The 11,100-nt window shown below is 51.6% G+C and overlaps 1 protein-coding gene across 1 annotated transcript in view; it reads left to right on the top strand.

Annotated features, from left to right (window-relative positions):
• Window positions 1-435: 435 nt before the first annotated feature.
• The window catches only part of FAM20A (FAM20A golgi associated secretory pathway pseudokinase), a 47,673-nt gene continuing 37,008 nt past the window's right edge, over window positions 436-11,100 (top strand). Inside the window, exon 1 of the mRNA XM_032321229.1 lies at window positions 436-827. Coding sequence (XP_032177120.1) covers window positions 436-827 — 392 coding nt within the window. The remainder of the gene's footprint in view (window positions 828-11,100) is intronic.

Below are 11,100 nucleotides of genomic sequence, written 5' to 3'. Positions count from 1 at the left end.
CATCCTCTGGAGAGACGCCCCAGGCTCCGCAGCCGCCTTCCTCCGCCGGGAGGCGAGCGCCGCCGCCCGCTCCCCGAGCTCCCGCTCGCCGCCGCCCCCGGCCCCGCCGCCCGTGCGCCCGCGGGGGGCAGCAGACACCCGCGCCCCCCAGCCCTTCCCTGCAGCGGGCTCCCGGGCGGGCGGCGCGGGGAGAGAAGGTGCCAGAGACAGGGGCCCAGAGGCACCATCCTCTGGTCTCCACTCCGCGCGGAGCAGGGACGCCCGCCAGCACCGCGAGCCCGCACGCCGCGGGTTCCCAAGTTCAGGGGCGACATCCCTCCAAGGAGGGGGGGCGATCCTCCGCGGTGAGCACGCCGGCCCCGTCGACCCCGGCCGGCCCTCGGCGCCCAGCGCCCGCCCGGGTCCCCGGAGACGCCCGCGCGCCCCGGCGGGGCCATGCCCGGGCTGCGCCGGGACCGCCTGCTGACCCTGCTGCTGCTGGGCGCGCTCCTCTCCGCCGACCTCTACTTCCACCTCTGGCCCCAGGTGCGGCGCCAGCTGCGGCCCCGAGAGGACCCGCCGGGCTGCCCGTGCGCCCGGCGCGCCTCGTCCCCGGCCCCGGACTCCGCCGCCGCCTCCCCGAACACCCGCGCGGCCGCGCGCAACTTTTCCCCAGCCGGGCCCGGCGCTGAGCGGCGCGGCGGCCGCGGCTCCAAGCTGCAGGCCCTCTTCGCCCACCCGCTGTACCGCGTCCCGGAAGAGCCGCCGCTCCTCGGACCCGAGGACTCGCTCCTGGCCAGCCAGGAGGCGCTGCGGTACTACCGGAGGAAGGTGGCCCGCTGGAACAGGTGAGGACCCCGGGCGCCGGGCGCCCCCCGCGCGCGCTGCCCCGCCCGGAGCTCCCGCTGGGCGCCCGGCGCTGCTCGTGTTCCCTGCCCGGACCCCACCAGCTGTTGGCGGACGGCACAGTCCAGCCCGAGTGCATCTCAGGGGGAGAAAGTTTCAGTGCAGCCCCACAGCGGAGAAATGCTCTCAGCCTCTTCCCTCCAGCTCCCTGTTCACCCCTTAGCCCCGCTGCACTGTCCTGGGCCGTTGTCCCCCTCTTTCTCCTTGTCCTGATGTTGGGAAGCCGCTGCTGGACTCGGGTGTTCCGGAAAAGGTTCCCAAAGAGAGCAACTCCAGACCTGGTTCGAATTCCGCACTCCGCTTTGGGCCTGGGTGCCTTCCAGAAAGCAATGCTACTCCCTGAACACCCAGCTCTTTCTTTTAACTTACTCCTCTGCCCGGGTCAGAGATTGCAAGAGGTCAGCTGGGACGCAAAGTAAACTGTTAGTTCCCTGACCTGGTCACCGACCTATTCTTTTTAAAACCCGGCTTGTCCCTCTGGCCGGTGCTCTAACTTGAAGGTGGTTTTAGCATTGGGGTAATTTGGGCTGACACGGATCTGAGACTTGATGCTTTCACAGAGGAGGTAGAAAGCTACCTGGAAATTTCTAAAAATCCAAAGCAAAATGTAGCTGGAGGTTGGGGGCGGGGGAGCCCAAACCTATTTAGGACTCACTTAAGAAAACATATTTGTAAAAGGGCAGGAAGGGGGTAGTTTGGAGTGGGAAGGATAGTCAAAACTGAGATCGGGGTTAATGACAGAGATCTTCACATGAGCTAGAACTGTTTCGAAGTACAGACTTGTCTAAATATCACTGGCATCCAGAGTTCATTTTGAACCACACCCATTACTTTTCTTACTACAAGAGATTTCAAAATGAGATGTCATCAGAGGGTTTTATAGTCCCTGCGGAGAATGGGTCGACCATAAATCTCAGTGGCCGCCCAGGGCTAGCCCAGTTTAACTGTTTGCTCGTTATTCTGTAGCGCTAAGGCCGGCTGGGGCTTGAGGGAGGGAAGGACTTTCAGAAAGCAAAAGGGGATGAAATGGGGAGCCCTTGGCGGAAATCGCTGTGGTGAATTTTGCAGCTCCGTGGCTGATGACTTTAGATTAGAAAAAAGGTGGTTCTCCATTTCATTGCTAATTGGGTATAATAAAAAGGCAATTTGAGAGTGTTTCTCAGACACTGTCCTGTTCAACATTACCTTGATTTCATCAGTAATGTGGGCGTCGGGATCAATGGACGAGGAAATTTTGCCCTTAGAAAATCGTCTACCTATCTGTGGAAGGTTCCAGAATGAGGGGACTGTGGGCGAAGTCGTTTGCTTTCATAATCAGCATTCATGTATTCTCGTTTCTGTGGCCCTGCACTTCCTTATGTTCCTCCGGATCTTGAAGGAAAGTCCAGGAGAATATTTTTGGCAGAAACACAAAAATCTTTCTCACCGACATTTCCCACCATCGATTTTTGAGCTTGATTTCTACGCCATCGTGTGTCACAAAAACACATTTCCTGGACAGAAATGATTTTGGTCATTTAACAGAGGGGTCGACCCATGGGGGCTGCTGACCTTGCTGTCTTCGGAGCTAACAGGGTAGTTTCGCATGGTTGGTTGAAATGCGACAGCTAGGATATTTCTTTTCCTCTTCCTTTTCCTACCTCCAGACCTCAAGCGAGGTTTGTGGGCTGAAGCAGGAGAGGAAGCTGCATTCTCGAGGGTTGAAACTTGACCTAGGATTGCAAAGAACACCTGCCTTCACCAGACCTGTATGGCAAACGTCAGCGGGAGGATTCTAATAAGCCTATGCCCTATTACGTGCATCAAGGTTAAGAACAAATGTGGAGGACTCAGTGGCCAGTGTGAATTTGAAGCACACCCAGAGCTCTGTTGTCAAAGAGAGTAACTCATTACCTGAAGCCAGAGAGTGGGTTAATGACTAGATAGCAAGTGGAAGTTTCAATGAAGCCCGCACCCATGCTGCTGTGTGCTTCTCTGGCTACCCCAGGCCAAGGAAGGCTCCAGAGTTCTGTGCAAGCAAATACTTAGCAAAGGAAGAAACAGCGAATGACCTTACTAGTTGTGTCTCTCTTGCACGGACAAGCCCTCCTTGTTTACAGCCGCAACCCAGCCAGTATTTAAAAACTAGAGAGTTATAGACCTATACGGATGCCACCGTGCCAATAATTACCTACCATTAACTGCTATCCAAAATAATTGTAGCAGCAAGCCATCTGCCACACCAGGAGCGTTTCAGGCAGCGAGAGAAGCCAAATCAGCATTCTTCACCCCTTGCCCAGAAGCGACCGTTAGTCTGAGTAATATATTTTTTTCTTAACCGCCACGCCAATAAGTCATGGTGTGAAGTTGGAAGGTATCTTTCTAACAACGTGAGCTCATTACCAACAGAAGGTAGGGAATGACCTGGTTGTTGTTTGGTTTTTGGTTTTTGGTTTTTGTGGTTTTTTTTTCCTCCCAGCACATTCCTTTTTGATTTTGGTGGAAGATGGAGCTTAGACATCATGTTGAATGTTTCAGGCTTTCCATCAGTCTTTGTTAATTGCATGTCAAGATAAGGTGAGGTTCAAATGCAAAAGATATGCTGTGCGTCCCGGAGAGTCTCCCGGGCTGACATTCAGGGTGTTCTGCAGACTTCCCCTACCCACTGGTCCGCCCTCCCGTCCTCTCCTTCCTCCCTCAAAAACGGAACTAAGTGTGGCACAATCCAAGCTGAACATGCAACCAGGGAAAAAAGTGTTTCTGCCAAGTCGTTGGTCGCTGATCACAACGAGGGAGGCAACTCCAGGCTCTCTCAGGCACGATGACCCCTTGGGCACCTGTCTTGAGAAGCGAAAAGCAAGACTGGATCGAGGAGCGAGGGGGAGTGTAGTCTGCAGGACTTCAGGCCGGGCACCAACCAGCCAGATGAGGCCGGAAGGCAGGGCTTACCTGGGGCACAGGTAACCGCTCACCTTGTTGTTCTCCTCTACCTTCTAGAAACGCGGCTTCCTGGCCGATGGGCTGGGTTTCTTTTCTGCCGACAGGCTGCCCAAGCCGGACAACATCTGTCCTTTGACATGTCACAAGTGGCCAGCTTGGCCTGGCCCTTTGCCCACGGATCTTTGGTTGGTCCCTCCGTAACCCTCTGGTCTTGACAGTCAAGGTCAAACAGGGTCATCCCCCTCCAACCCCACCGGTGTCGAAACTCCATCAGCTAGCACACAAATACAAATTCCCTACTCTCTGCTTTTCTTCCTTGACGATCTCTCAGGTATGGGAAGGCTGTCTTTTCCTACAATTACAGCGTCAGCATTTCTCAGAAGCCTGGATGTGTGGATCTGTGTTTTTCCCACCAGCCCAGGGACAGGAAGCACCTTTCTTTCCCGCTCCTCCTACCTACTTGCTGTCACCAAAAGCAAAGCCTCGCCCTGAGTTTCCCTTTGAAAATCACAGCAAAGAGACTGGGCAGCTTTTCAAAGATGACAGTTGTTTAAAGGGAGTAAATTGGCTCAAGTCTTTCCCGGGAAGCTTTGAGAAGATCCAGCAGGCAGGGCAGATAGAGGAGGGGCAGAGGGGGAGGGGAGGGGGAGGGAGGGGAGAAGGAGCCAGGGGTGGTGAAAAAGAAGTCAGCTGGAAATGAGAACTGGTTGGTCTAGGGGGGTTTGAAGGCCAAGCTGCTTCCCGCCATGGCTTCGGTGGAATGAAAAATCAATCACTTTATTTCACCCCTCGGTGTCTCCCCTCACCTGCCCCTTTGTCTCCTTCCTGCTGGTCTCAGGCCGGCCCCAGACCATAAGGAACATAGATCGGGAGCAGGCAACTCAACTTGCAAAGCAGCTACATGTCCAGCTTTTTCTTCTGGATAGTGGCCACTTTGCGTTTTCTCACAGAACCACCAGGATCTGGGGCCCTTGTCCGATTCTTCCATCAGTGATGCCCGCCCCGCTAAGAAAGGAAACGGCCTCCTTCGGGCAGCACATGGACCTCGACCAGACCTGTGTGTGGTTAGCAGAGGGAGTGGGGGCCCTGACTTCCATCTCTCTTTTCCAATTAGGGCTTTGCTTGACTGATTTGGGAAGACCTATTATTTTAGCGGTTTCTGCATCCCTGGACTTGTAGCTGGAGGAAACCTCTCCACTCTCCTCAGAGCCACAAACTCCAAACAGATGGTTTCTGAGAGGGCTAATCCAGAGGCCGTTTTTGGGTCCCTTCTTCCTCCTTCCAGAGCTCGGTCTTTACCGCCCTGACTGCAGCCAAGACTTACGTGTTGTTCGTCGGAGGAGTACAGGCACTTCCTATGTCCCGAGTGTATCAAAATGAAACCCTCGGCCAAGCACGGGAGGATGTTTGTCAGCTGTTCTCTTGTTCCCAGCCCTTAACACTCTTTTCACAGTGGGAAGTTCTCATCAGTTCAGGGAACTCAACTGCCTAACTATTTGCCCACAAACCTCTTACCTGAAACGTGCTTGATCTGGCCCCAGTACTTCACAGAAACTTGCTAACTTTCTGGGCTTTACAGTTTCCTTCGAAGCAAGTGCATACTGCGGACAGAATTGCAAGATGGCCACGTGAGGTCCCCAGCCCTGGTGTACACACACTTGTCTTCATTATTCAACCAAGTGCTAACCTGGGAACTGCTCTAAAGAATTTTACAGATGTAATTAAGGTCCCTGATGAGTTGACCTTGAGATAGAGAGATTATCCAAGTATGCCTGACCTGGTCACAGCAGGCCTTTAAAAGTGGGGAGCTTTGGAGCACCTGAGTGGCTCAGTCAGTTGAGGGTTTGGCTCAGGTCATGATTTCAGGGTCCTGGGATCGAGCCCCGCATCGGGCTCTCTGCTCAGCATGGAGTCTGCTTGAGGATTCTCTCTCCCTCTCCCTCTGCCCCTCCCCAAGCTGGTGCACACACACATACTCTCTTTCTCTCAAATAAATGACTTAATTTAAAAAGATTAAAAAAGGAGGGAGTTTCTTCCAGCTGATGGAAGAAAAGAAAGTCAGAGATTCAGAGTATAATACGGGTCTGATGGACCATTGCTGACTTGACAATCAAAGGGACCTCAGGGCAGAGGACACTTAGGGGTTAAGATTGGTCCTCAGGCAATAGCCTGCAGGGAAACAGGGCCATCGGTCCCCAAACCACAAGGAAATGAGTTCTGCCAACAACAAGAATAAGCTCAGAAGCAGATTTTGCCCCAGAGTCTCTGGACAAGAACTCAGCCTGGTCGACAGCTAAACACCAGCCTTGCAAAGCTGGCACAAAGAACACAGCTGAACTCCAACTCCATGAGCTAACCGATGGGTGCAACTTTAAGCCAGTAGGGTTCGTGGTAGTTTGTTACACAGCGGTAACAAACGAATATACAGTAGGGCTGCTTGTTCCATTTCATAGAAGAGACTGGGGACAAGAAGATTGCTTACCTTGCCTTCCAAATTCACGCTGCCAGCAAACCACAGATGGGCTTTGGACCCAGAGGGTCTGGATCCAGAATATGGTCCCAACCATCAGCTCTCTGCTGTGCATCCTTTGAAGTCCACAGGCCCTCAATTTCCCTCTTCTGGAAAGGCTTTTCCGACTACCTCCAGCCACTCTGGTCCCTCCCCGACTGTATGCACCCTCCACTTAGAGCACCACATTATTTTTTATGACTGTAGCTGCCTGTGGGAGTGAACAGCATGCTTCTGTGGCTTCTGGCATGAAAAGCCCCCAGTTTGCACGTGGTCTTCTGGTTTCCCATGGGGTCCCTCCAGCGGGGAGGGGGCCAGAGTCAGAGGAAATACTGAGGAGCAAATAATTGGGAACAGACAACAACAGTATTGGGGGGCTGTTAGGAAATGGCCTATTGCATCCCATAAAGAAAAGGCCTCGAACCAAAACAACACTGACTGCAAAATCGCTCCACCTATAACTTCCTACCCCTCCCTATAGAGGTCTAAGACAAAACCACCCTACTGAGAGATCCTAAAATTTGGATCTGGGCTGGGTGTTCTCTTCATTGCAATACCTTAAATAAAGTCAATTTTAAAAAGGGGGCACCTGGGTGGCTCAGTGGGTTAAAGCCTCTGCCTTCGGCTCGGGTCATGATCTCAGGGTCCTGGGATCGAGCCCCGCATCAGGCTCTCTGCTCAGCGGGGAGCCTGCTTCCCTTCCTCTCTCTCTGCCTGCCTCTCTGCCTACTTGTGACCTCTCTGTGTCAAATAAATAAAATCTTTAAAAAAAAAAAAAAAAAAAAAAAAAAGCCCTGAAGGAAAGTTGAGAAGGCATCAGGTGCCAGGAAGAGGGAATTTCCTTAGCTTCCTGTTCTCTGAGGAAGCGCAGCCAAGAAGTCTTGCCTGAAAGCACGTGGGAAGCACCAAGACCCTGACTTCGCCAACTCATTCCTGGCGCTGCCCCTTGGCAGATGCTGACGTGTGTTTTTCTTGTGATTATTCATTAAGCTCAAGGCTGACAAGAGCCCGTGGTTTCCACTGAAGGAGGCTTGCACGCAGCAGAAAGCCGAGCGGGGGTACCATTCTCAACGGTTGCCACTAGAGTGGGACAGAATTTTCGAGGCAATGGAGCAACTGTGAGTCTGTTGTTAGAGGCGCACACATAGACACGCGTCATGGAAGCCACGGCAAGGAGAAAATAACAACAAGCAAGGCGTCTCTCTTCTTGTGCCCTGTCCCTTGGTAGAATGTCCTGGGGTTGAAACGTGAAATCAGGACAGACGGAGTTTGAGAGCTGGGGAGATGCTGGCGTCCAGGACTTTGGAGGCCAAGCCCTGGGGGCGGGTAGTAGAATTTGGTTTGGGCAAGAGGCAAAGTTAAGAGTCAGAAAAATGTCTAATTTATTGGATCCCCTAGTAACAGAGGGGTTCCATTTGGGAAGTCACAGGGAATCGAGAAGAGCGGAGAATCAGCCAAGAACCTGTAATAAAACTCAGCAAAATACGGAGAGTAAAAGAAGCTTAAGGAGCATTGGCACAGGGGCCCGTGGACCAAGAAGCGGGGCTGTTAAAAGGCTGGCCCGGGAAGAGGTGGGATTTTGGAAAACTTGGAAGACGTTGGTAGGTTAGAGAATATCTCTGCTGGCAGGAGAACATCTGTGCTGTTTGGCCCCCGGAAGCCACGCACGGAGCTCAGAGAGCAAACGTGCTGTCGGTACCTGGGCAAGCTTCGTGGGTTGGAGGGAAATACGTCTGATGATGTTGAGGGCAATGGAGAGTCTAAACGCAGGGACAAGTGGTCTCTCCTGGCCGATCCAAGTGGCCCACGGGGTCTCCGTTTCATCAGTTCAAATGGGAGTTTTCTCTTTCTGACTCATTTTCTTCCGTGGGTGAACAGCTGCAAATTCTGTAGCAATCGTGTATTTATCTGCATGTAACAGCTCAGCTCGTGGTTTTCGCTCTGAGTTAAGATGATGTGCAACCTGTAGCTGCTTTTTACGCATCCCGCGCCGCTCGGAGCCGTCAGAGATGCTAGAGAAGGACCAAAGGCAGCTCCACCATCAAATCAAGCCCCTTTATTAACCGGCTGTTCTGCTGCAGGGGGTTTTTAACGGGGTCACTGGACCCCACTGAGTTCAAGTGATGAAGTCTGTGTTTCCCTTAAATTTGACACCGAATTTGCATTCTGTGCAAATGCTTATTATTATTTTTGGAAAGTACACTTTGGTTTCAAGGGACAGAGACCCAAGTCAAAGTAAAGCGAGCTGGAAAAGAAAATGAGACTCCAGTACCCAAAACTCAGCAAGGGCTGTCCTTTCTGTCTCCCCAGTTTGGATTCCCTCCTGCAGCTTCGCCTCCCGACAGTCCACAGTCAGTCCTAGGACCAGACAGAAAAGGGTTTCTCCGATTTCCAAAAAGAAAGAGTCTGAGCCGAGATGCCGATTGGCCCATTCTGAGAAAACACCCGGCTGTAGAAGGCTGTGATGGGCCCACCTTTGAGGGGGCTGCCCACGCCTCAACCAATCACGGATGTCAGGGAGGCGGAGCTATTGGAAACACCAGTCAGCCAGGTGGCTCAGTGTGGGGAAGGGCAGTCCCCCAGAGTGATCCTGGGTGGACAGGGGACAGGGGTCCTGGAGGAACTGCCCTGACCAGTGATTCTGGAAAGGGTCTCAGCTTAAGCATAGGGCACTTTCTGACTCCTGTAGACACTGTTCTGGAGTTTTAATTAAGGCTTTTTAAAATCAAATTCGGGGCTCCTTGGTGGTTCAGTTGGTCAGGCATCTGTCTGCCTTTGGCTCAGGTCATGATCCCAGGGTCCTGGGATGGAGTCCCACAAGAGGGCTCCCTGCTCAGCGGGGAGTCTGCTTCTCCCTCTACCTCTCCTTCTGCTCTTCAAACCCCCTCCACCCCAGCAGGTGTTTGCTTTCTCGTGCTCTGCTGTCTCTCTCTCTCAAATAAATAATCTTTTAAAATAATAATAAAAAAATAAAACCAAATTCATTCATAACAAATTCCTAACACGTGCAGACTTTTTATACCAACCATTAAAATCCTCCCAAGAAGTGAGGCATCTTTGCATGTGGGCTCAAATCAACCTTACTCCCTCACGGGAGCCCGAGGAAGAAACTGATGAGGCCTCGTTCATTCATGGGCTTATTTTCTGTCTCCCGACAAGAGATTCCGCTTGGAGCCACGACACCAGTGTGTCCATTCTGCCTTCCTTCAGAAAGGAAGACGGTTGAGTTGTGGTCCCTGAAGGCTCCTTGCTGCTCTGTTTTCCAAGTATTCCAAGTATTCCAAGATTTCTTCTTCAAAGTCTGTCAGAGTGAAAATATGGGGCATTTTCCAAGTGCGCTACATGAACTTCTAGAGTTTGGGGAGGCGTTTCTTGGGTTCTGGAAATGATTGATTAATTTTCATCTTGAAAGAGCGTACTTCAAGATGATCTTAACATGAGAAAACTCACACCGATTGTGTTTTGCACATGGCAGCCCACGGAGCCTGTGGTAGGTGGTTCGTGGGGACAGATGGCTTCTTCTATCTTTGTTTAATTGAGGAGTATTCTGAGATTGCAAGGTGCGCTGCTAAAATCTGTGTGTGTATCAGGTTTTTTTTGTACTGTTACCAAAACAAGGTGTTAAGAAATTAATCAGGTTCTGAAATAAGACAATGTCCGACTTCCATTGCCCCCAAGTTTGAATGCTTGAGTTCATAATCCTGTTATCCCTCTCATTTTTATTGGTTGGCTTTTTAAAAATGAGTTTACATATTTTACCCTATTAGATTGATAATGATAAATTATAAATATTGTTTCTTTGTTTGGCAATACTGGGTAAGATTTCTTTTGTAAGGAAGGTTCCACTTGTGGAAGAATTTTGAAAACCACTGATCTGGAATGTGTGGAAATAGAGTAAATGTCTTTTCTTCTTTCCTCGCAAATCGGTGTGCCTAGAACCCAAGCCCCCTACCCCTGCCTCCAGCCCCCAGCTGTTGTCAGTAATGAGATCAAGGCACTTGCTAATGACCACGCCTCCCACCACAGCTTTGCCAATGCTTCCGGCAACTGGAGTGTAAGAGAGCATCTTTTAGGGCTTGTACGCTGCTTACTTTGCTGCACAACAAATCATTCCAAAATGCAGTGACTTAAAACAAGAACCATTTAAAAAAAAAAAAAAAGAACAATGACAAGAACCATTTATTAGCTCATGATTCTGCAAGTCAGCATTTGGGCTGGGCTCAGCTAAGCCTTCTTCTGGTTCTCTGCTGGGCTCCCTGAGACATCCGTGGTCTGCTGCTGTGTATGTTCTACTGATCCTGGATGTGTCCTCTTCCTTGGGGTTCCCTGTCTGGGACCTTGGCTGAGATGACTGTGACTGTCCCACGGCCCTGTCATCCCCCAGTCAGCTAGTCCAGGATTCGTCACATGGTGGTAGCAGGTTATCAAGAGAGAGGAGATGTGTGCACAGCCCCTGGAAGTCCTGGCTAGAGCTTCCTAACTATCACCTCTGCTTAGATACATCTCAGGCCATCTGGGGAGATTCAGGTCTCCTGGCCGTCGGAGAAGAGGCAGTCTAATAACTTAGTACTGTTCCCCTGAGCAAGGCTCAGAGCAGGTCCCCTTTGCTGGTCAGTTGTCGGGCAGTGCGCCGGTGGCTCCAAGTGGCAAGAATCTGCCCCATATGTCAGTGAGAAAGACGTCTAACGTAACCCCCCAAAACCGAATGATGCGCTATGGACTGAATCATGTTCCCGCAAAAGTCATACAATTCACGTTCTAACCTGCCGTACACCTCAGGACGTGAC

The sequence above is a fragment of the Mustela erminea genome, chromosome 18 (assembly GCF_009829155.1).
Source record: "Mustela erminea isolate mMusErm1 chromosome 18, mMusErm1.Pri, whole genome shotgun sequence".
In the NCBI taxonomy this organism is placed as follows: Eukaryota; Metazoa; Chordata; class Mammalia; order Carnivora; family Mustelidae; genus Mustela; species Mustela erminea.
Note: the sequence above shows the minus strand (reverse complement) of the source record. Positions and strands in the feature narration are given on the sequence as shown.